The 26,674-nt window shown below is 39.0% G+C and overlaps 1 protein-coding gene across 2 annotated transcripts in view; it reads left to right on the plus strand.

Annotated features, from left to right (window-relative positions):
• The window catches only part of smyd3 (SET and MYND domain containing 3), a 50,663-nt gene that overhangs the window by 12,924 nt on the left and 11,065 nt on the right, over positions 1 to 26,674 (plus strand). The window contains exons 4-6 of one of the 2 annotated variants that reach the window (XM_086071945.1): positions 38 to 95; positions 180 to 334; positions 26,297 to 26,364. In XM_086071945.1, coding sequence (XP_085928071.1) covers positions 38 to 95; positions 180 to 334; positions 26,297 to 26,364 — 281 coding nt within the window. The remainder of the gene's footprint in view (positions 1 to 37; positions 96 to 179; positions 335 to 26,296; positions 26,365 to 26,674) is intronic. The other variant, XM_086071946.1, reaches the window with a different exon arrangement.

The raw sequence follows: 26,674 nt of genomic DNA on the forward strand, positions 1-26,674 counted from the left end.
GTTGATGCTGTTTTTCTATCTAACTTGTATCTTTTAGATAAATCCAGCAAAGACGAGGAGTGAGGAGCTCTACTCTTTAAACGAACATGAATCACGTATGTAGGACATACATTTTGTGCATATGTCTCTGTTGGATACGCCACAAAACAGCCATGTTGTGTGTGTGTGCGTGTACACAGACCTGACCTCCTTGTCTGAGCAGAAGACAGAAGGTCTATCTCAGCTGGCATCCATGCTGGAAATCTACCTACAACTGGAAGTGCCTGAACTGGCTCTCGGAATGACATCGAACCTGCCGCGGTCCTGCAGGCAGCCCCTGGAACTGATTGCAAAGGTGGGCTGAACTGTTGCATTGTTTGCTTCTGTGCAGCTCGCAAACAAAGCAACTCACTTATAAACGCGCCAAACAAGCCCAAAGTGATACGCCTCGGCACACATAGAATCACAACAAGGAACAGTTTGTGTTTAGTGTCCCCTGTTGTGCTTGGCTTGCACTCCCAACATATGTCCAAGATCATCCTTGCACCTGTGATCGGGTCCCTCTGTGTGTGCGCGCGCGTTTCCGTGCGTGTGTATTCCCAGCGCAACCTAAATTCTCGAATTTAAACCACATTTCATGACATCGACAAGGGCGTGTTTGTCTGGCTCGCATCTCTAGATTTTACGACCGCAGGCCATTGTAATAAACACATGGCGGTGTTTTACTTGTCCCAACACAACTGTTGTATGCATGCACCATAATTGAAAGCAGGCAACAGGCTGCCACAAGCTACATAATGTGGCTGTTCAACACCTGCAAACATATATAATAACGTGTTAAGTTTTAATACCTCCACATGTTCAAATATATGCCATTAACAGAACTTTGTTAACTCATTCGCTCCCAGCCATTTTCACTGAAGCAATCCCGCTCGCTCCCGGCTGTTTTACTGGATTTTGACTGGTATTGCAAGGCCCACAGAATATTGTGATCTATTGCTATAAAAACGTGGAACCTACCAAAAGAAAGATTAGAGTCTCTTCTTTCATCAGGAAAAAAAGTACATTTCTGTTATGTTTCCATTTTGCAGCAATTAGCATTAGAATATAGCTAAGTTTCATCATTATTCACAAATCTGTATAGGACTGTGGGTAAATGAGCTTTTTTCAACATGGCCCTGGTTGAGCGCTTTTGCTCTGCTGCCACCTGCTGGCCTTTTTTGTAATTACTACAATTTCTTCAACCGTTCTCTGCAGTTGAGAGGCTGCATCAAAGCCTTCTGTATGCTCTTGCATAAAAAATAAACATACAAATGTATAAATATACGTCTTTGGGACACTTAAAATATTTAAAATAGAACATATTTATAAGTTTTTTGGGAGCACGTTAGTTAATGTGTGAAATGAAATAAAGCGCGCAAAGATTTTGGCCACAGCATATTCTCAACCACGCACAGCTCTGCGCAGATTTGTTACCATGTCCTTCCATAATTGATTGAATATCATGGAGCTTGATGGTGAACATGTGCGTTTGCATAATATCTTGGGTGAGATATGGTGTTGTTGTGTCGGTGCGAGTGTGTGCGTGTGTTTCGGGGAGGCGGGCTTGATTGTGGATTCCGACGGCAGGAAAAGCTGCTGATTAAATGCGTTTCAAGATTCCGATGGGAACTGGTGGAAAGGGAGGTGAGGAGTGAACAACGCTGTTTGGATTAAAGAGAGAGAGGATGAAGAACGTGAGAGGAGTGAACAAGAAGTTGGAGAGTGTAAAAAGCCGGAAATCATGTGTCACCAATGGACGGGGTGGAGGGGGCGGCTTTTAATGTCCTGTTGAGGGTGGCAATTTTTAAGGTTTCTCACAGAAAGATCCCAAATAACATGCAAGAACTTGCCTGTTCACTCAGTCTAATGTGGGCTTTTGTAAAAATGTTTTTTAAAAAAAGTGCTACAAGTCTAAATGATTGAACAAGAGACACACAACATTGTTTTTTCCCCCCCTTCCTTCCTCCTCAAGTGTATATAGGAGATATTTTTACTTAAAGTGTCTTTTACGCAAGGGGATTACAGGAATGCCTCCCTGGGATCAATCACTATCAGAGGCCTTTTCTTCTTCCATCCTTTTTCTTTAACTGTTCAGCCTTTTTATCTTCTCTTTCTTTGTGAGCCTTCTCCAACTCCATCTTCTCAGGTGTGTCAGTCACAATTCTTGTTTTCAACTTTTGACGTCACATAATCCCATGTGAGCAGAACAACCAGATATGTCACTTGGTGAGTGCTCGGGAGGTTTTTTTCTTCTTCTTAACCCTATATTATTTTTATGAACATCCTGCAGATTTTCGTGTGGTCTTCCCCTCTTTCGCTACAACTCTTCAAGAGGAGTTGAAACCCTGTCTTCCTTTTGTATCTGGTGGCATGATGAATTTTGGTCAGAAAATAAAAAATGCCACATACCTTTAGTGATCAAATGTAAGAATACAGATTACAACAACAATAAAATACATTAATGTAATATAGAGTAAATAATCATAATGGGTGGTGGGTGGTGTCTGGTCGGTGATGGATTTCACTTTCCTTTCTTTTCTTTGGTCCTTCCTCGGGTCTCCTGGCGGCCTCACGACTGACTGGATTCTGTAGTGTTCGGCTTAGGTGAACGGTATGGGAATTTTTTATATGTTTTAGGTGAACTAATACATACACACTCGCACACACGCACATGCACATACACACCCACATACAAAATAAAAATGTATAAAAATAATAAAAAAAGAGAGCAATGATGATATGTCAAATCGGTAAAATTACAGAATGAACTGAGCTCCCAGAAAAAAAAGAAAAGAAAAAAAAGTCAAATGAATCACTCTCAATCTGTCTAATTGGCAACAAGCTTTTTAACTACTTGGGATCAAACTGCAGACTGAATATCCAAAAATGGCAGCCACAAAAGACAACTGTAAGGCATAGTTAAGTATCACAAAGGACAATCCAAGCTTAAAAATAACATTTCCTTTTGGTTCTGTTTGCATGCTTCCACGTGTAGCCTTAAACACAAGCATCGCTGACGTTTGCTGGTCAGTCGTACAAATCCCACCAACTCACTTAGCCCCATTCATGCGTTTATCTCTAAGAGCCTCCACACCATATAATCCTATTACTGAAGCTGTGAAGTTTCTGCTGGTGCTGTTAAGTTCAGGAAAGCACTCGTGTACACCCACAGTGTGTAAAGTGTGTATGTGGAGTCATAGGCATTTGAGTGTTTAGGGCTATTAATAGGCCGTTTAAGTCTATTAATATGTCACCCTGCCTCTTGTTTCTCGACAGAGAGAGAACAGCATGTCTAAATCCTCTTTTCAGGAGTGTGAATGGTGTTGTTTTTATTGCACCACACAAATAATGTCAAAAAAAATTTAAGCAGAATGCTTTTTGCTAAAAGTTCTTGATGGCAAATGAAGGATAGCACATTCTAATCATCCAATAGATCAGAAGAGATTTGAACACAACTCCCCCAGTCCAATCACTTTGGTTAAAGGATATTTCTTGCAAATTAGTTTATGGACAATAAGAGGTGGAATGTATGGGGGCTTCTTGAAATCTACCAAGGTGAACATTTTATGTTTCTAAAGATTTTTTGATTAATAAATTGAAAAACTGCAGCTCGTCAATAATTGGCCTTGAGAAGCCGCCTATGCTGCAATCTTTAGTCTCTCTTCTTCTTTTCTGTCATTAAGGCATCGACAAGCAGTACCATACTAAAGTTTTGAAATGACAACTACATGGAAACCAACTTGCATCACAACACTGCCGGTGTTTGGCTTCACGGCTTGTGTTTGAATTCCACTGTATCTGGCGAGTCTTATTTACTCGTTATTTTCTTCACTTGTATTTAAATTTTATAATAAAACACAATTTACTTGTAGTTACAAACATTGATTGTAGAGGTGACAAAAAAAAATTCTTTACTGTATGTTCTATGCACCCTCGCTAGTCTAAACAGGGCATTTCTGATTAATATTGAATTTGTGGAATATGAATTAAGCAGCAAAATCCACCTGTTTTCATCCATCTGGGGGCGGCCATTTTGTCACTTGCTTTCGACTGAAAAGGACATCATAGTGCCGAAGGGCCCAGCTTGTGAATGTCACACGACCAAACCTAGAAACAGGTGAACCGTGATGGTCGTTAGTAGGGGCGTGCCCAAAAATCTATTCTCATAAGAATCGCGATTCTTATTTAGTATGATTCAGAATCGATTTTAAATGTCCCAAAATCGATTTTTATTTCAATTATTTTATACTGTCTTCCATTTGTTTGTGTGTGCCTTTATTGGGAGCACTGTTCATGTTGTACATTATTTGGCCACTTATGGGTAGTGTGGTTTCACGTGTTCTGATACACTGTTAAGTTGTAGCCACATAGAAGCAAAAAGTCATGATCAAGTTATTCCAATAAAAGTTTTTTTTTTTTTTGCAGTGTAGGAAGAGCATATGTCAATCACTAATGTTAAGATGCTTCTCTGTGTACATTCCTGAAGTGTTTTGTATGAATAGTCGTTCTTTTGAGTGATAAAAGTGCCACGAGTAGCGCGCTAATTAGCATTAGCGAGTCAGACTGGAGTACATCATGACAATTCTTTGCATATCTATAAATTGAAGCAGAAATCATTGTCAATCAAGTCATTTTGAATCTGAAATCGTTCTGAATCGAATATCGATTCTGAATCGAATCGCAGGCCCAAAAATCGGAATCGAATCGTGACAGTCAAAGATTTTCAGCCCTAGTCGTTACCCGAGCCTTGAGCAACTGTGATGTAATTTTCAGTCAACAGCAAGTGGCAAAATTACTGCCCACTGAGATGGATAAAAACGGGGGGATTAATAATCAGAAAGTCGTGTTTAGGCTAGAGTGGATGCATAGAACACATTACTGTAAAGAATATTTTTTCTTGATTTCTCATTTAAATCTTTGCTGAGGTCAAAGTGCCCTTGCATAATAGGTTTCCCTATGCTGTTTGTTTTCTCTCTCTGACACGACTCATTACTTTCCTGTTAGCGCAGCGATCATGCTTTACGATTGCTAATCTGCATATCCAGGATTTGAAAAGCAACTGGTCTGAATTTATTTCCGTGTCTGACTTTCTGCTCTGTGCACCATCAGTACATGTGTCTCCCATCAAATATTGATGGAGCCTGTATTTTTCAGCAGCGCAGATTGCGGAGCCCCCGATGAAAGCCACGTGTCATGCTTTCCAAACAGTTGACTGCAATGGCTGGCATGCAGCGCAACTCACCGCAGTACAATTAAGTCATTAACCGCCACTTTGCAGACAGCGACATGCATCTGCACAGGTGGTTTGCTGATGAGGCCGTGGGCGCCAACGATGGGATGAATTGACTTCCTGTGTGTGGTTTCCGTAGTAACTGTCAAAAAAACAATTACCTCAGGTACATTTACATGAGCTATTTGAAATGCCATGTTTATAGTCTTGTTGTGAACATAATGTGCTAGGAGGGAGTTGTAAATGTTGTTTGGCCACCCACCATTAGGGGGCACTGTGATTACATGCATCGATCTGTTCTGCTAGTGAAAATAAGTGCGTAAGTCTCTGCTGATTATTGCTTTTCAGCGCATCCCAACAATATCCATTTCCATTCCCTTCTCCAGCACGCTCACCTTTTTGCCTCTCTGGTAACAAATGAGGAGTTTAATATTGTATACTTGAACTGTTGACTGTGCTTAACCATGCAGGCCGTTACAGTGAGTAATGTACGACTGGCAGCGTTTTGTGCCCTAACATCATTCTTTATGCTAATGGTAGCCGCCTCAACAATGGTCTTACAGTGCGCGGCAAACACACTCTTCACACGTGGAATGGAGTAATGCAACTGCATCATTACTGCTCTTTGTAATCCCACGGGAGTAATGAGGGAGAGAGTGATTCTCTTTTGTGTGGTGTTGGCAGCGTGCAGCTCCATGTGTGGCACAGTGTGTGTGCACGTGTGTTGATGCTTTGTTGCTATGTGCTGCAGACTGCACTTTGTTTTCTAGTGTGTGCACCAGGTTCTGCGCAGTTGGGTGATTGCGTGTCGCTTTGTGTGTGTGTGTGTGTGTGTGTGTGTGTGTGTGTGTGTGTGTGTGTGTGTGTGTGTGTGTGTGTGTGTGTGTGTGTGTGTGTGTGTGTGTGTGTGTGTGTGTGTTTGTGTTTGTTGGGCAAAGTACAATGGGCAGTAAGCAGTGACAGATGAGAACTGGCTGAATAATTTTTTTATTGCTTCCCTCAAGCAACTTCCCTTGGTGTGTAAAGCTAAGTATATAAGTTACTATGTTTATGTTTCAATTGAACATAAGTGGGTGTGTCCTTTTTTGAAGACATGGATGGCATCAAGATGGCTATGATGGCTCCCAGAGGAATTGTTCATGAAGGTGTGACTGAGAAGTAATGTTTTCCTGTATTTCCTCAACGAAAACCAAACATAAATATTTTCGTCAACACCCATTTTTCACTGGACGAAAACTAGACTAGACTAAAACCCTCATTAATAAACAACAACTGAGACTAAATCAGTATGCATTTTCGTCGACTAATGAAAACGAGAGGAAGATGTGCTTCACGTAATAAAACTGGACTAAAAGCTATGGACATTTTTGTTTGTGAACAAAGACGAGAATGAAAATTATATGATTTTGTAAAATCTTGTCTCTACTAATCTGTCACTGTGACATTGTCATGTGACACAGTGAGCCCCCCCCCCCTTTCAAATCTGCAGCCAACGAGTGCAACATCCACAAACACATGGGACAGACAAGAGATGGATTCACAGTGAAAGGTTAAAAAAACAAAACCAGTCAAATATAGTTATAACGTAACAATAATGTTAATCCGACCGCTAACTAATGCTGGCTAATTTACTAGCTCATAGCATGTAGCCATAGCCACTTGTTAATGTAATGTGTATGAAGTTGTTTTCCCTAAAAAGATGAGAGAACATTTTACACAAAATTTTACATGAAAGTTTTAGATCCGAAATGTTCAACATTATCTGCTGACAAAAAAAATATACAGGGGTAAAATGATTGTCCTGACTAAAACTACACTAAAATGTTAACAATTTTTGTTGACTAAAATGTTAACAATTTTTGTTGACTAAAATGTTAACAATTTTTGTTGACTAAAATGTTAACAAATTTTGTTGACTAAATAAAAACAGAATGAGATTGACTAACTATGATAAAATCCCTGATAAAATGAACACTACAGAGAAGGCTCAGAAAGTGTATTTCGAAGTGGAAAATGTGTCGTTTAAATTTGAAATATGTTTTGTGACAAGTCCTGGAACCTTTCTGACACACCTCTTATGTTTATTTACACCACTATGTTGGTAAAGGTTTATGTTTGTAGTGCAGTCTTAGCGAGTGTGTGCAAACTTATTGTTATGCCGCATCAGCCCCCACCGCACTGCGAGGCATCGCTCATGCAGCTCGCAGGGCCGACATGTCGCCACATAAAATCCGCACACATCTAAACGAGTCCATGTGCTCCGAAGCAGCTCCTCTGCGTCGCGGTCTCTTTGTCTGCTTAGCTCCTTTCCGCCTTACCATCATTTATCTACGTCACTGACATTCCATCATTTCCCCTCTCCTTGTGGGTCCAAGCGTCTTAAAGTGCAGCCGGGATGCTGCGGTCACATCTTTGACAAAGGCTGATGGAAGAATGAGATAAAGCCATTATTAAAAGACCTCTTATGGTTGTGCAGTTGAGGGTTAAAATCTGTAGTATTGACTTCTTATATTTATTATATGTTGAACGTTTTAATAGTGCTAAAGGTTGAAAGTGTACGCTCTAGCTTACCTGCAATGCCAGTAAAGACGAGCTCTATAAAAATGGATGGATGGATTTTTTTTTTAAGGGAGTAAACAAGAATTGGGAAAAAAAGAGTCACATTTAAGACGTTTGCTTTCAAGTCCAAATAATAGTTGGGGTTGGATATTTTCCCATAACCCTCTAGAAGTTCACAATGACCATAAACCACTTTCTTTCTTTTTTCTGCGCAGAGAGATGATTGAATTTGCAGATAATTAGATTTACATGAAGGAAGGATATGTTGAAAAGTCAGAAATGAATAGGGGTCATTAAAGATAAAATGTGTTTATTTGATGATAAAACCAACCACCAATAAATCGTCCCCAATGTAAACAGATTTTTATTTTCTAAAGCTTTTCAGAGGACATGCTGCTGACTCATTATCAATCTATTAACATTTGGATATGCTCAAAATGGTTTAACAAAATCCTTTAAAAGCACCTACGTCATTTCTGCTGAAGGGCCACTTGCATTTTTTTTCTTCCAAAATAGACTTCCTGTGCCGAGTCGACCGGAAATTAAGAGTAGCAGATATCGAATGAACTAAAAAATGTCAGACATGTGAACTTTTGTTCCTTCTTATAATCAAGATATTTAGTTCTTATCAACGAGGGCATTCTAATATGGCAAAAGCAACAACAACATCCAATCCCTGTTTTCCCCACTGTAAGCAAAGATTGCAAAACTGCGCGCACAGCACAGGTAGGTCATGGTTCACATTCACATGCTCATTTCTCTCGGGCGAGCAGCATTTTCCCAGCTCCGGTAATTCTCTGTGTGTTGGCGTTGTTATAGTCATATAGCTTGTGCACATCTTTGTGTAGGCGTGATTCAGTGCGGACAGATGTGGAGTAGATCTGCAAGTGTGACTTAATGTTCGGGTGTAGGAGTAATTTATTCTCTTTGTAATTATTTGCTAGCTGTTGAGCCGTTAAATAGAATCCAGACACTCAAACTCGACTGCCTTCACAAATGGGAAAGTTGTCATCACTCTCCCAACATGATGCACAGAAGAAACGTGCATGTGAATTTCGGCTCAATTACTTTTTTGCTTGCTTTTGAAGGATGGCACCACCATGACAGCTACGTGGTGAAAGAGTCCATAAAAACGGTTCGGTAAATGGTAGCCAAATAAAAACCTTCACGACTTAAATTTTAAATCAAAACCCACATCGGACCAAACTGTTTGGTCCTCGTGTCTATACTCGTATGTCAGTGTGTGAAGTCATTACAATAATCCTGGTGTGAATTTGTTAGCATGCTCGTTATCTCGCTAACATTTCCTCTGCTTTGCCATTTGTGGCTCGCACCCTAATTAGCTTAGGCTTTACGTAATCGCGCACGCCCGCAGCCACACGCACAGCTTAGTGCAAGTCCAGCATGAATGAAGTCAGACTGTAATTAGAAAGGAGAATACAAATCGTGTTTAATTGATTTGGATTGGCTGTGTGTGGGCGTACATGGAGGGAGTGAAGGTGAGAAGTTTTTCAGATAAAAAACAAAAAGTAGAAGCGGGAAGCTAATCTGGATGCCATTTTTTATTATGCCAAGTCATTTTTGTCAGTGATGTGTTGGGTTTTGATTATAATTGTTGTGTTTGGGGGCAGAGTATTAATGGGCATCCTTTGACTTCAGCTGTGACATCCACTTTCTGTCGTTTCTTTTGTCCTCCCACAGACTTTGTCTGCATGCTCTTCTGCATTTGCAGCATTTACAGTGATTATCGTTTTGCGCTTGTTTGGCTGGATGGAAACAGGAATAGAGGCTGATATAATACCAATGTTTGCGTATTTGTCATGTCTAATTTCCTGATTGTCCAGAGGGTTGTGCCAGAAATAGATTTCTAAGATATATTGTTATTTTTCCTCATCTATTCTCCATTTTCAGTGTATTACTCATGCAATTCAAGGAAAGAAACCCACAACTGCTATTCTAGGCAAACGGCAGCAAAACTTCCTATCAAGGATCCAAAAAAGGATTGTTAGCGCTGCTTTTGAACTGAAAAGAAAAAAACAATTCATTATCTGCTGTCTTGGGTTTAATAGTTTTTTTCTGTTGAAGGCAAATTGCTCGTCAATTTTTTATTTTTTTTTATTTCCAAGTTAGCATTAAACAGATGGCCATGTCTTATTCAAAGCTGCACTTCTACTTCTGCTTTCTTGTGGTTCACTGGGAGTGTTGAATAGTGAACCCTTAGCAGCACACTTCACTAAACAAAACAAAAATGAAATTAAATCGTTGGCCTTGACTGAGGTCTCCACTCGATGCAGCGCGATTGTAGGTTTTTCACAGCAGGGTCTTTGACCCGAGTTGCTCATCGCTGAGGTTGCCAAGCAACGACTCATCCTTTTAATACTTTCCATGTAAACATTATCATGGAATGTTACTTTTCTTAGCCCTAGATATTAAACAATTAATCTCTTATAAGCACTATCATGTCCATGGCATTATTGCCAATGACGATTTAAGTATAATAGTGTCTTAATCGCTGTTTCGCGCTCGTTTGGATGGATGGAAACAAGGATAAAAGCTGATATAAATGATCTTTTTTTTTTTTGGTGCTATAAACCATTTCATGCAGCACATCCGATAACTCTTTAACGCAACTAAACCAGCAGAATATAAACGGTAAGAAGTAAGAACACGGTTTAGCTTTGAACAGTACCCTAATAAAGGTGAACCGTATAGAAAATGGATGGATGCAAGTTTGAGGTGATCTTTTTGCTGCTGGACTCACTTATTATTCTAAAGGTGTTCACCCGTCCACCCATTCATGTCTGCCCCCTGACCTCTCAAACGTCACTGCTGGTCATTAGACTGACTGCTGCCAAATCTAAGACTCCTAAAGCCTGGAAAGTATCCAAACAAAGAACACTTAAATTGCCATTCGCTTTTATTTCCATCCAGCATATAAATGAGATTCCTCAGGGTTTGTTTGCCTCTCATCTGTCTCTCATCCCTCTCTTTTCTTGCACAACCGCAGCGAAACATTAATACACACTCCATTCGAGGACACGGTTTTATTTTCACTGTTGTGAGTTTCTTTCAAAACTGAATCCATACACAAATCGTATTACCCCATCCGTGTAATGGAAAAGTGGTGTGTGTCTTTCTTGTTTTATTCAATGAATTGCCCTCCCACACAGTGGTCATACTGATCTCAGTTGCAGTTTGTAGTGGTAGTTTCTCTTCTCACCATTCTAATGATCCTTCACACTGAGCTTCAGCAGCTCATCAGTGAGGAATCAGATGTTAGTTTCCATCCTTCCAGTATGCACCATCAGAGCTTGCCCTTAAAAATAAGTGTTTGAAGCATTGGCTAATGAAGTACTGTCAAAGTTACAGAAAGAGTTGTAGTCTACTGTACATTTTGAGTTCATCCAAATGAGTGGAAAAATATGCCCCTGAAGTCTAACTTTTGAGTTTCAACCATCATCAGACAATTTTGTTTCTCTTATCTGGAACAGGAAATGTAATTTATTGTTTTAAGTCTGGATGCTCAATATGATGTGATACAGTTCATAAAATATAAAATATATACATGTTGTCTCACTTTTACATAGTATTACTTTTATTTCAGTTTTATTTATTTATCTTTTTACACTGCTCAATTATTATATATTTTTTTTACTTGACAATTAGGCATGTTAAAATGTTACATTACCTGTATGGTTTTATGATTGCAACAATATAGGCCTGGAACATATTAATTCACTTTACATTATATAATTTATTATATAAAAATTTAATTATTTGGTTATTAGAAAAACGTGAAAGTCAACCAGCATCTCATAACAAAATATGTATTTTATTATTATATTACAAAAACAGTACAGTATGCACCTTAACCGTTTGTTTAATTCAAATTTGCATGTTCCTGCCGTAACAGGCTCCCACTTTGGCAATGCAAGCTACCACTTAGCCAGACTACAACCAACAAGCCCGGCCCCGTCCAAATGGGACGCCATCCTCGCACTACAGCAATAAATCTAACTAATTAGCTGTATTTCATCTCATTTGTTTTATTAGCACAAAAATCAAAGCGCATAAACAGCAAGTTTTTGGTTTTATGTGGGACGTGTATGCCAAGTTTCATCCTGGCAGGTCGCCCGGCAACCACCGTGTGATGACAGACGTTTTGCGGCCAATTTATTACACTTTCATTTGCATGCTTTTCCATTTGCTGCTAATTGGGTTTATTCTAATGCTGGGTTACAGCCAGGCCAGCTGTCTATATGTTCTTTACGTATAGTATGCTGTATAGAAAGCCTAACCTTCTGTCTGCTGTTTGGGTAGCTCTATTTGCCCTTGAATTAGACTTAATGGAGCCCATTCATTATGTTATATTCCAACATCAAATTGTAGCGTGAACGCTGCAGATGAGCTACTTTCTGTAATGTCAAACAATTTGTCATCCTAACGGCTCACTTCCTGCACGTATTACACAACGTACACATTATATTCCATTCCCGTTGAGTAGACTAGAGATACTTGTTAGATTTTCACGCTCGCGTCATGATACAAAAACAATCAAAAAGACCATACACGGTTGAACTCAACGGCTGAATGTCAAACAAAAGATCTAAAACGCATTTTCTGAACCCAGATCTGACTCATCTCCCATTGTTCCAGGGTAAGCATAACCAGATGAAGCGTCTCTTTTTGCTTAATCAGCTTGTGATGTAGAGATAAAAAAGATTAATGTTTTACGGTAAAAATTGCCACTATTGTGCCCATTTTGTCCCGAGAATTTTCTCTTAACACTATTTCAACACTGCATGTGTGCTTGTGTGTGAGAGCTCTTGTCTTGGCCCTTTGTATTGATCCACTCTTGCAACGCAAGTTTGGTGTGGTCAGCACATTTTCCCACCCAGAGCCACCGGGGCAAGAGAGTGTAAGAAATGAATGGAGTATTGCACAGATGGATGGAGAGGGGTGTATAGTATAACCTTGTTTGTGTGTGTGTTTGTGTGTGTTTGTGTGTGTTTGTGTGTGTGTGTGTGTGTGTGTGTGTGTGTGTGTGTGTGTGTGTGTGTGTGTGTGTGTGTGTGTGTGTGTGTGTGTGTGTGTGTGTGTGTGTGTGCGCGTGCGCGCGCCACCATAAGAAAATACATTTTCTTCCTCTTTACCCGTTTTCTATGTTGACTACAAAATGTTTGAAAGTGTACCGTAGTTGGGGAAAATGACGAGAGGAAGGACAAACATTCTAAGACCATAGTGCCCCTGTGGGCCAGGATATCTAACATGGTGTAATTACAGTAGGGAGCGCTTCTAATTGACTCCTGCCGCGAAGCCCTTGAGTCTGCACTGCGTTTGTGTGAGAGGGGGAGAGATAATCCCCCTTGAGATGCTTTAATAAACAACTGCTGCTTCAGTGAAAATCAGTTTTGTGAAGCAATGTTAATGCATCACTGTTAAGATGTTCCTGCCCCATTAGTCATCACGTACCTTGGGTCAGCGGCTAGTTTTTCCACATTTGACTGAAATCGAAGCGTGTTTCTCATCGTTTCTCGGTAAAGTTCAGTCAATACTTGTGTGAATTCATTTGGGATTGTGGCCAACTGTTCTGCACTTTCACGCCAGAAGCTAATTACTCACGGCAAGCGCACAATCGGTACGTTTACTGCAGTGGAGAAAACTCAGCATTGGATCAATTAACAGAAACTCTTTTAATGTTGGATTACCACATGTAGGCTATTCAATTTGATGCCAAATTAATCTTGCATGTACTGTATACGCCTTGATATGAAGACAAAAGGTATTATTTTGATCACTAGTGATTTTGATACACATTTGGAAGGGCTAATGTACGAGCATAATTCAGATCATCTTTATTGGCTAAGTATGTAAAAATTTAGGCTGGGCGATACCGGGTATCTGTATCGCTCCCTTACCAGCCTTATTTCAAGGTATGTTGAAACTGGTATTGGCCGCCATCTTGTGACCGTTTTATGACCAGGAATTAGAAATGAGAAGAATAGAGAATTGCCATTAATTTCATTCAATTTTAAGGAAAAATGCTGTTTCGGAGTATATAGGTCTATCTTTAAAATGATCCGTCAATGTGTTTTTTTCCTTTTTTATTCGTTTTGTTTCAAAGGTACTAGTGACTACTCAAGAGTTGAGTACTCATATTCGTGTTAGTCTGAAAAAAGTGGCATCAAACATCCCGTAATGTCTCTTTGTGTTGGTATGCATCAGTTTGTTGCGAGTATTCAAGTGCATGATCTGTGGTTTAAATATCATCAGCCGTAGGCCATGGGCGAACCAATTTTGAACCTCATAACGATGATCAGGCTGTGATGGCATGACCGCACGTGAGTGGCACGACAGATGGAGAGGGCGGGTGCTGCTATGTGTGTAACGGACTACTTTTTTATAGCTTGTACGTTAACACACACACATACTGTGCACTTGTGAGTCAAGGGCTTCACAGGTGACCATGGAAAAAAGAGGAGGAAGAGGAAAAGCAGGGAAGAGAAATACATCAGTTGTTTGTACGTAGCATACAAGATACCTTATTAGGTATCCCTCTACAAATGGAGGTACATAACTGTCTATTAATAATATTATTATTATTATTATTGATGATGATGATGATAAAACAAATAAAAGTAGTAAATTTTGCAGGAGCCAAATTTTTGACATGGATCTACCTAACGGTGACTATTAAATGTAGATGATAAAATGTAACATTGTCTCTCATCAATCAAGGTTATTTGTGATGATGAAAGATAATAATTCAAGAGGAGCATAAAAACTGAACCTGATGAAATCTTTTTTTTTAACCAGTGATGTAAAATGAAAAGCCAGTCTGTGTGGGTGGTTCCCCGCACTCAGCCATCTATCTGACATCTCACAGATTAGTTTGTGATCGTTTATTCCACATCACGATTTTTACTCACCACGCCCATCCCCCAAGGTCCTCGCCTCCCCTCCTCCTCATCCTTTCATCATGCCGCACAGAGTGCTTATTGAAGGCCTCCACCTCTCGAAAGGAATCTGCAATGAGCTGATGAAGAGCACAGCTCGAGGGGAACAGGAGAGAATGTGAAAGATGAGTGAATTTTGTATTGATGCTCCTTTTTTACCCTTTTTTTTTTTTTTTTTTTTTTTACACCAGGTCCGAGCTTGTCGAGCAGATATGATATAAATGATATAAAACGTTGCTCCAACGGCCAATCCTAGCACATATCAACCTCTCGTTTTAGTCGTCGTGCCACCCTGATTCCTTCTAGAGGTCAGCATTAATACCCTATTCCTTAAGGGATACTATTAATCAATAACCTAGTGAGGACACACACACACACACACACACACGTGCATTAATACTGTGTACAGTTTCAGTTCAATGTCAAACCACACCTCAAAAGGACTTTGGTAGTTTTCCTCTCTTGTGTTTTCGCTTCTTCCTCATTCTTGTTGCCTCTGGTAAGACCAATGGTTCCTAAGGCAACTTTAAAATAAATAAATAAATAAAACCTCTACCCGAATAAGAATCCATCCGGGCAAACCGGAGCATGCTTGGATACTGTAGACACATTCATGCACACTTAGCCGGCATTCCTGGTGATGACAGGATTAACCTGCCGAGGCAATTGCGCAGCTGGTGTGTGTGGGGTGTGTGTGTGTGTGTGTGTGTGTGTGTGGGTGTGTGTGTGTGTGTGTGTGTGTGTGTGTGTGTGTGTGTGTGTGTGTGTGTGTGTGTGTGTGAGCGTGTGTGTGTGAGCTCCACTGAGCAGGAAAGAAAGGGATCTTCTAGGATGAGGTCCAACCGACAACACACACACACACCAGTTGCTCCTGTGTGGGCTGTTTTCCTCATGTTTTATTGCTCGGAGCGCTACGTTGGGAGCTCTAGCACTTGACAGGCAGTGTCATTACGTTGACAAAGACGGGAGGTGTCGAGTGAGACGTGCAGTCTTTATTTTCCAGAGGAGGATTGAGGCTGTGAGTCTGACGCTGAGGCCGAAGGATTATTCTTCTAACCACTGCCAACGAAAGGTCTAAGCCCTGCCCGCAGGTGTTTGTATTTGTGTGTGAGTGAGCCATATTTGCAGCTGCTGATATACACCAGCCTGACCTTCTAGTAATAAACATCTGCAGCAGCTGGATGGCTAAAATTTGATTTCAGTATTGACGTAGGCGCAGTGGCAGGGTGACCTAGAATGTATTTGTCTAAAGTCGCTCTCGAAGAATGAACAAAACTGATTTCAATGTTTTTTGGGAATAGATCAACTACATCTAGACAAGAGTCTTACCCTCACTTTCAAACCTTTTTGGATGGTAAATGTTGTAAAGAGATTGAAAATGCATTCAATGCAGATATTTGTCTATCCATCTATGCATTTTCTGTCCCACTTTTCCTTTTTGGTGTCACGGGTGAGCTGCAATCTACTCCGGCCGACTTTCGACGAGAAGCCAATCGTAGCCCAAATTTGTCATTTATGCAAATATGATCTACATTCAGTTTCATTGTGATGTATTTTTATCGACAGGTTTTTTTTATTACTTTTGCGATCTATTTTGGTTTATCAGCGGGACTTGTGTAACTGCAATTGATATTTGGTCTCCATTTCACCAATCACATGACTGCGGCTCCACACAGGAGCAAATCCCAGTGATTATTAGCAACACGGATTACAAATAATAAGAGCCATGTCATGCACTCCATGTCATTTGTGTCTTCTTAAAAATGTTGGCATTTCAGCCTACAATTTGAATTTGAGAAATGAACAAGAGAATGTTTCAGTCTATGGTTTCAAAATGTAATAATCCGCGGAATAAAACTTTTTTAAATGATAATTCAACCACAGCGCATGAAGGCAATTAGACAAGTTGGAGTTCCTCGCTGTAGAGAGGGTTGCACACGTTTTTATAGAGTAGGGAGAAAAGCAAACACGGCAAGATAAAGATGTAAGTCGGCAGAACTCGCACAGTACAGGACTATTTTTTTTTCTCTCACTGAATATGTACTCTTTATTGTTTGAGGACTACTTTTATGTGAGTCAAATTCTTCTGAAGTAACAATACTCTTACCCGAGTACAATTGTTGGCTACTTTACCCACCTCTCTGTTTACAGGTAGCCAACACACAGCTTGTGAGCCACAGGCTGCTCCAGGTTAAAAGCAGACAATATTTCTAAAGCAAGCATAATTTTGTGACTGATATCTTGAGCCAATACACAGTCAGAGTTTGATTTTTAGCTGGTCAGGTGAAAGGCAAATGCCAATGGCGACTTCATTCAGATCTCAGCTTGTCCCAAACCATCCCCATTATTGACTCTCTTAAATACAGTTTATGCATCACTTTCTTCTCCTTCATTCTGCCTCACTCTTGATCCTTTTCTCTTCATCACAGCCCGCATCTGTTTTCTTCACTCTAGCCAATCTCCTCTCTGCCCACAGGGCTCACCGTTTGTTCCTGTGACAAAAATATCATCTGTGACTTTCCACTAATTAACAGTTGTGTGTGTGTGGGTGTGTGTGTGTGTGTGTGTGCGTCTCTCCCAGGGTAACGATCAGTGAGAGCTTACTTCTATTTGTTGCATTTGTTCTGCGGAGTTTAATAAGCCAAGTTTGAATAGATAAATGAATTATTGAGTAACATGAATTTTGAATGGGATAGCACCACCATAGAGCTAAACTCGCATTGCGGACTGTTAAATAATGCACAGTTGCTTATTTACTTAGTTGCACAATAGTCACTGCTTGTGAAGTAAAACAGAAAAACACACACACATATATATATATATATATATATATATATATATTAATCTTGAAGGCATTCAACAATTGCTTTTGTGGCAATGACCAGGATAAACAAAATGTTATCATTTTCATTGCTTTAATGTCACTCTAGTGTCAGTAACCCCCCCCCCCCCCCACGCATTTTGAGAAGTTTTATGCACTTTAAGAGATGGATGAGGGTAATTTCTATTGTCAGTGTGTAGTTTGCCACTCGTATTGTTTATACTGCACAATCCCCCCCAAGCATCCATATTACTAAAAGATAAGTTTAGTTGTATGTGTTTGTTTATTGAACATATAAACCAGCAACAGAAATACAGCAATTCAAATAAAAAGATTTAAAAGAAAAGTTTTTTTTTTTTACTTACATGGTCATCATCAAGCACAGCTTACATGTTCAAAAGAGAGTAGGAAGAAGTAAAAAAACATCGAGTCCTATCCCCTTACAAAAAACAACACAAACTTACACATAAACAGCTGCACTTATTTATACGTGCATAGATATGCCAACAGCATTGCACATTTAGTTGATAAGTTAACATTTTTACAGACAAAGGCTTACACATACATTTTTAAGTGCACTCTATTTTCTAATTTTGTACTGACTTATACCTGATTTCAATATTGTTGTTGTACTTTGTTTTTATACATCCTTTTAAACACAACCAGTGCTTCACACTTTTCCAGGTCAGTTCCAAAATGATTCCATAAATTGACACCTATAATTGTAACACACCTTTGCTTAATATTTGTTCTTGTTTTAAATTGTTTATAGACACTTATGCCACTCAAATCATAGTCACTGTCTCTGTCTCTGATTTCAAACAGCTTCTGAATATTGTGGCAAAGTAGGTTGTTGTGTGCCTTGTACATTATTTCAGCAATCATAAAATGTCATTGTTTCATTTGATAAATAGCGAATTTGTTGGTTCTGTATATTTTGATTCTGTAAAATTTGATCGGTTAATAATCCTTATTGCTCTTTTTTGTCATTTGAAAAGAGGGTAAGTATTTGTTTTGTAAGTATTTCTCCATATTTCCAGACAATAGTTTAGATATGGTAATAATAATGAGCAATATAATGTATATAATGACTTCTTATTTAAAAAATATTTTGTTTTGTAAAGGATCCCTATAATGTTGGACGCTTTCCTTTTAACATTGTCTATGTGGGACTTCCAGCTTAATCTTTCATCGATAACTACACCCTAAAAAAAAATTTCATACACTCTTTCTATTTCATTAGAATCTACTCTAAATGTGATTTAGTGCTTAACCTGTGTCATGCCAAAAACTATCAACTTTGTTTTGTTTAAATTTAGAGATAATTTGTTGGTGTCAAAAAATTTTATGCTTTCAATTCATTTTCCACCGTAATCAGAAGCTGTTTCCGATTTTCTCCAGAGCAATAGAGAGTTCTGTCATCAGCAAACAAAACACTTTTGTATTTTGGAGGCACAGCAGATATCGTTTATATATAATATGAATAACTCAGGACCAAGCACTGACCCTTGGGGAACGCCGTGAGTGATCATCAATTGTTTTGATTGTATTAGTTGATTGATTTTAAACCACAACCACTGTGTTTATGATCCCACCGTGTTTAAAGGGTATTGACATGTATTTCACAGTTACATTTAAGTTATGAGTGAAGATACTATATTTGCAAGGTCCTAGTCTATGATTTTGTGTGCTCAGGTATCATTTTGTCTCGTAAGATTGCCATTGAAGTTATTTGTATTCACACTATTCACCCCTAAGCTAATTCTCTGATTGCATGTCTCCGCACTAATGACAGCGGTTCAATTGGGAGTCTCTCTTGTGTGAAGGAGACACTCAGGTTGGTGAGTGTCAGTTTATGAGTTCACAAGGGACAAAGTCCAAATGAAGGTTGCACTATGTATAACAATTTTGATTTGACACTACACCAATAGAGATTGAAAACATAAACCGTTTTATTTTAGTCTGATGCAACTGGGGTTTTTTTTTTGCCTTTGGTGCACCACATATGTATGCTATGCCACCAACATTAAAATCAGTTATATCTAAAAATGGGTGTCATAAAAGAGGTGCAGAAACACCCATGATTCACCGTCGGAAAATCACAGTAATTTTACATACATATAGTAGCACAATTAATCTAATAATATTATTTTTTTCCATTTGAGGATTTCCTCTACTTAATAGAAAAATCCTCAACATACCATTGCCTTGATGTTTTTAACGAACGTTTCTGTTTTGACTGCAATGTGAATGGGGCTAAAATTCTGTCGCAAGCAAAGATCTAAAAAGTGAAGCCGTTGCAGATGGTGGGCAAAATCCAACTGGCAAAATAACAGTGTAAAAAGGCCTTCTCCTTTTAATTCATTACTCCATTTGACAGGTTTCTAATGAGTTTTTGGTCTCAGTCGCTAGTTTTCATGTCTTTCTCATGCCGCACCATGTTCCTTTTTAAATGTCCGTTGGCTCATTTCAAATAAAGCAGATTAGAGATAAATGGGGGTTTGCCGACCTCTCGATTGACAGGAAGCGACCAAGGCAAATTGAGGCTATCAAATTAGAGGTCGGCTAATCATGGGGTGCCGCCACATTGAGCACATCCTTCTGAAGTCTCAAGGATACCGTCAGACACAGCATAAAGATAACAGTTTATGCATCCACAGTGTCGTTTCTTTACAAAGGGAAGCAAACATGTTAACCTATTAGTCGATGGTCAATAGAAAATCGTAACCATTTAAGGGAGTGAGCATTTTAAACCCTGAAAAAGCAATAGGCACATTTCCTTGAGCAACAAAACATACACATTCAAATGTATATCTTTTTTTTTTTTTTTTTTTGCATTTACATTTGTTCTTGGATGACTATTGGTTAAACACTTATCTGTGCCATAAAAGCCCCATTATGGGGACACGGCCCTTTACAAGGCAGTGCAAGTCATTTGTTGGGTTGTAATTTCCGTTTATTTAAACATGCCCCACCACACACACACACGGGGGGGACACGCGCGCACACTTTGGGTAAGCACGTAGATAAATGAATGAAGCCTTTGACCTGCAACTTAATGATCAGCAAGGAGTGGGAGATTTTTATGTCTATTAATTGTCTTTGATCAATGACGGGAAAATGAACAATCACTTAATTGTGCAATTTTGTGATAGAAAAGGTCTGTGTGGCTGTAGCTCAGCTTCCCACAGGTGATGTCGTGTTGCTCTAATTGAGGCAGATCTCTATCGGTGTAGTGATTCACTCTCCTGACCTGGCCCGGATGGCGTGAATGTGAGTGCAAATGGTCATCTGTCTTTATATGTGCCCTGGCGGCCAACCCGGGCCAAAAGTCAAAGTCATCTGGGATCGGCTCTTGTTACCCGCGACCCTTGTTGCAGCAAAATTTTGCACTTTATTTTAAGTTACAGTGTTACTAACGCTAGGTAAAATTGAGGAACGACTCAAATGATATGTTGTTTAATTATGAATGATATACAATACATTGAAATAGCATGCATAATAAGGATAGAGAAAGTAGAATGATTAAAAACTTTAACAAACATGCCTTGAGGTAATTCTTCAGATATATCCTTGAAAAACCCTCTTCCAGGTTTCAGCCTCTTTTTGTAAATCCTCCTTATTGAAAGTGGGAATAGGGAATAGTGTTTGTGCTTCGGATATCAGCTGCAATTCAATCAAACACCGAGGCTCGATAGCTTCTGTATGTTCAGTAGTGATGCGATTGTATTGCTGCTCACCCCAGGCAATGGATGCAGGTTGGAGATGTGAGAGACTGAGTGCTGCATTCACATTTAATGAAAGAGCTTTTCATTCAGACAGCACAGTAGCAGTCATGCAGAACAATAAGATTACCTCAAATAGAACACTGCTCTCAAAACAATAACATCTTTACATTATCTACAGTCATACCTCATACCTCTGATTTGTATCTGTACCCGGATAGATTAAGACCTCTAAGACTGCACACATTTCGTACTTGCTTTTCAAAAACCCATTTTTTTTTTTTAGCTCCATTCAAAAAGTAGCGCCATACCAATAGTGTTAAAAAATAAATAAAAGCATTTTGTCATTGCCCACGTACAAATGTATCACACATTTAGTTTTTTGTTTTTTCCCAATAAATAATCACTTTTTTTCATTCTACAAGAAAAAAACACACAAAACCTGGCCATTTGTTGTCTTCATTGCACAGCAACAATATCTAGCAGTATAGTTGTAATTGGTTACACGGTGTTGTTAGATTAAATCATTCATTTAAAAAAAAATATATTGCCAGATATCAATTTTAAATGATTTAGAATTAGAAGTGATTCAGTCCGTCACACGCACATCACTTCTATTTCCCATTATAGTGAGTTGACGTTGAGAGTGTGGAAAAAAAGCCAAGCTCAATGAGTTCTCAAAATATCTGCTTCTATTTTATATGCACCTTAGTTCCATCATTAGTCTTTTTTATGATCTTTGTGTTGCATTTGTTTTAAGCTAATTTGATCACAATGCATTGCACAGACCGACACACCCTTTTAAATTAAGTTCAACAATAATACTATATTTTTGTACCTCCATTTTTAATATTTGACGGTGATGGGAAGGTGCTTTTGTAAAATAGCACAGCATGTCACACAGCTTTGGTAATGATATTCAGAATGTGCCCTTTAGGAGGATAGTCTGATTATGTGCGATCATGTTAACACATGTTAACAACACAGTTGGGTGAAAGGCTTTTAGGGCCAAACCGACCCAAAATTTATTATTTTAGGCTGATACCAATATTTGGCAGAAATAAATACAGATTACCGATTAATCAAAAAATATATAATGCATGAAATAACTTTTGGTCCGCTATAGTATTTTACCTGAAATTTACATCAAATTAATGGTGCATTTCCATTATCTTTTTTTCCATTCAATAAGACATAACTCAACAATGTTTATATGTTTTATTGATGCTTCTAAAGCATTTGATTGTGTAAACCATGATGAAAATTGTCTAAATATGGGGTCCCTGTTTTTTTTAAATCGGGATTTTACTTTACTGTTACTCGCATCAGACTATGAGAGTGAGATGGGCCAATGTAACATCCGTTCCCTTCCACGTCACCAATGGTGTCCGTCAGGGTGGAATATTGTCTCCTTTCCTTTTTAATGTGTATTTGAACGACTTGTCTTTTATTTTAAATGCGAGTGGTACAGGATGCATGATCGGTGATGTACTGATTAACCATCTAATGTATGCGTATGACCTGGTCATTTTTAGCCCATATTGTGCTGGCCTACAGCAGCTTTTTAAAAAAAAAAAATGCGCACAGTATGGCGCTGTTAAAATCTCACTCTTTAGAGCCTTGTGAAGGTACATTAAGGGAAACACAATTGGCCAGTCGGGCCCTAATATATACGTATGTTGTTGTGCATTAACCAACAGTATACATATATGGGCAGAAACGTGAGCACGAATGGATATGAGGGATATATGTGTTTATACTGCGTGCATGTTCTATATGGCTGTGCCTTCATCCAATAATATTTCGCCAAGTTGACAAAACATGACAGTTTTCTTTTCCTTTTTATTCTTTGAGATGATTCGGTATCAACATGGAAATAAGTCATTAGAGAGCAAGACGGGGCGATCTCGTGTTCTGTTACATCCGCGCCAGGCCAAGTCATGTTGAGTAATATCGTCTTTCTTCATGCATGCGTGTTTGCTTACATCTTTGTGTATTTGAACATAAATAGTTGGCTGTGTTTAATGTGCTGTATGTTTGTGTTCTCTCACATGACTGCATTTCAGTAACAAACTTGATTGTGAAGGACATTTTCCTCACTGTGAGTGTCAAAAGTACGTCCTGCTGTCTGGGAAGCTCATTTTTATACACCAAAAAAAAAAAAACGACATTGGGTAGGCCAAATGGTTTTTCATTTATTGCCGCTTCCTCTTTCGTCAGTCAGGGCGCTTCTTTGATTGGCTACATTCCGTTCATGTAACTGTCCACGTAGTCAAATGGCTCGAGTAGTCAAAAGATTTTTGTTTGTACATGTTGTTGAACGTGTTTATTATTTTAGATTTTTGGCCCAACCCCTATTATCGGGACAAAAGATAATCTTATAGGACAATCTTGTGAGTCATAAGACAATAGACTAATGTCTCGTTGGTTTAAATATGCAGCTATTGTGATAACAGCATGGAAGGATGGATAAATATGACAGTGATTTTCACAAAGAGCAAGTGAAAAACAGCTATTTCAAGAAATAAAAGCAAAACTGAGAGTTATTTATAGACAGGAAAAAATAATAATACTTTGAATGTGCTTATTTTGGAACGGTGGCCCAATTAGAGTGACAGGAAGTGAACGCAACTGATAAGGGAGAAAGAAAAAGACATTAAAGATAATTAAAATTTTAAAGAATGCTTTGTTGTGGCTCATGAAGGCAAGCAACAGCATACAAGAAGGATGACTTAATGATGATTCGTTTCGTTGTTTATGGATACGTTTGCATGTCTTTGGAGAAAAGAGAAAGCAATGATTAAATCATAAATACTTTATCAGAGCATTATTAGAGCACTCACACGCACAACCGCTGATTGTATCTAATGGCCTTTGTAGTGTTTGTCAGATTGACAGGAAGTAGGTCTGCTTCCCCATTCCAGTCCCATTAAAGACATAAACCATCCACTTGTGAGTTCTTTGAACTGACACGACAGAAGCGAGCATGAGACGACTCTATCGACCCCCCCCCCCCCCCCTCCCCGCTACTTAGAAGTGTGACACTCATGTGTGGCTCCAAAACATCAACATACTTTTGCACTATACATCTAAAGGTGCACAAAACATTTAAGCAAATGAAGCAGTACAGTTCAGTTAAGCTCCGCCCATACTCAGCATAACAGCTAAATGCTGCTTCACCGTGTTTGCTTTTAACTGTGTGCTCCACTAATTGACCTCGGAGCCTTACTGGGTTTATATTTATATTGTGTTAAACCCTGAAAGCCAAAAAGTCGCTCGCCACACTGAGGTTTTGTAAAATAGAAGTCAAACTCTCTCAATAACTTCAAAGATGGCATTACCGTTTTGAAAACTGTCGACTGTGACAGTTCTCCACATTGTTTTCAGAACCTGCTGAATGAGGTCATAAATGCATCAAACGCATAAGAAAATGTGACATTTAGTGTTTTCTTCCCCCTCGGTGCGTGACATTTTCGAGGCAGGATGTTTTTTTCCCCTCCATTTTCCACTCGACAGGCTGCTCACCACACCCTTCACTCAGTCACTCGTCTGTCCTTCATCCATCTCTCTTCCATCATCTCGCCACCTAATATCAAGAGCGCATCAATTTCATTATTAACAATAGATAAGCATGGGCGATGCAATGAGCTGATGCGTGATTTAAAGCACCATTTGGAAGAAAAGCCCCTCCAGACACACAACGCTCGATAGTGAAGGGACTATAATGGTGTCTTTTGTGAACAGCAGCTCAAATTCTGTCAGGCACACTAATACGCAAAACCTGCTGCTACGGAGGCAAACTTTATGGTTTTCTTTCGGATCTTTTTATTTGATTGTGAGAAATTTTAATTTGTTGAGTTACCATGGATCGAAAAGACCCTCACGGATGCCTCAAAGGATCTTCTCTGCTGATGTCAATTCGCACAAGCTCATACTGGAGGCTTGCATGTGTTTTTATTAATGCTGAGGTTTACGTATATAAATGGATCAGTTGTCCGCTGCGACAAATGGTTGCTAGCCTTATTGTAAGAAAAAAGTGGAAATAACCAGAGTGGATCGTTTTAGAAATGTTCTTAGCTCATCAAGATAATCATGTTTAGCTGGATGGAATAAGAAGAATTTTGCATTTATATACCAATATTTTTTTGTGGGAATAAATTGTGACAAATCAGATATTTCTGTTTTGAAAAGATTATTTATACAGCCCTAGACGCTATGAGAAAATACTGCATATTTATACATATATTATGTTTCATTTAAATGTGCACCGTATTTTTGTGAGAGAAGCTGCAGCACATTTTCCTATCCCTTTTGCTATGTAATCAATATGAATTCATGAACTCAGTCACTTTCAGCTGTCTATTTTTTAGATTCTGAAAAATGCAGTTTCAAAACCCCATTATTTAACTATATGTAAGTAAATGATATGTTGAATCTGACTGATCATTTTAATTGTAAATAGTTACAGTGATGGTATATTTATTGTTTTCGTCAACTGATTTCCTCGAAATTAATTAAATGCCAACATGAGCTTTTTCTGCGTGTAAAGCACATTGAGTTGCCTTGTGTATGAAATTTGCTATACAAATAAACTTATCTGCATATCAGGCCAAAACCTTGTACTACCTCTAAAATAGTCACTTATCAGGAGACCCATTAACATTGCATCATCAAAGAGAGCAAGCCATTTTCACCCCTTTAGATTGGTCAATAATTTATAAGCACCCATACATGTGGACTGATCAATATTATAGATTTATGAAAGAACATGAATACAACATTTGAGGTTTCGGCCCAACACCAGCGATATAATATTTGACCAGACGTAAGTTTTAATCCACGTACCAAATTAAGTCCAATAAAGAGTTTGGAGGTGCTAACATCTGTATGAAAATAATGATGAACGGTATTATTTGCTCCTTGAACCAATTTAACGAGTTTCGTCTGTTTTATCTTCTCTTTTCACCCTGTTTTTGTCCTTCAGGTGACGTGTAATTGTTTCACCATAAGTGACGGAGAGCTACAAGAGATTGGAGTTGGGCTGTATCCCAGGTAGACGCACACACACACACAGAGCCTTGCGTGTAGAATGCATAACTAAATAGCTTCAATTGCAATATAACTCCTAATTTTGGTGGTGCCCACTTTCACATCGGGCACAATACATTAGCATCGAATTGAAATGCAGCTGTCAAATCACGGCAACCCAAACAACCCCGCATATCCTTTACCCACTCGCTTGCGGAGGCGCCGGCTCGACCCGATCTTGCTGTTTTCCCTGACAGTCCTTTGAAGTACACACAAGTGAGGATGTGTTTTTTTCTTCTTTTGTTTTGAGGAGAAAAGTTGAAAACTCATATTT

This window comes from Leptonotus elevatus, chromosome 3, assembly GCF_054856555.1.
Source record: "Leptonotus elevatus isolate MCC_2025b chromosome 3, RoL_Lele_1.0, whole genome shotgun sequence".
Classification (NCBI taxonomy): Eukaryota; Metazoa; Chordata; class Actinopteri; order Syngnathiformes; family Syngnathidae; genus Leptonotus; species Leptonotus elevatus.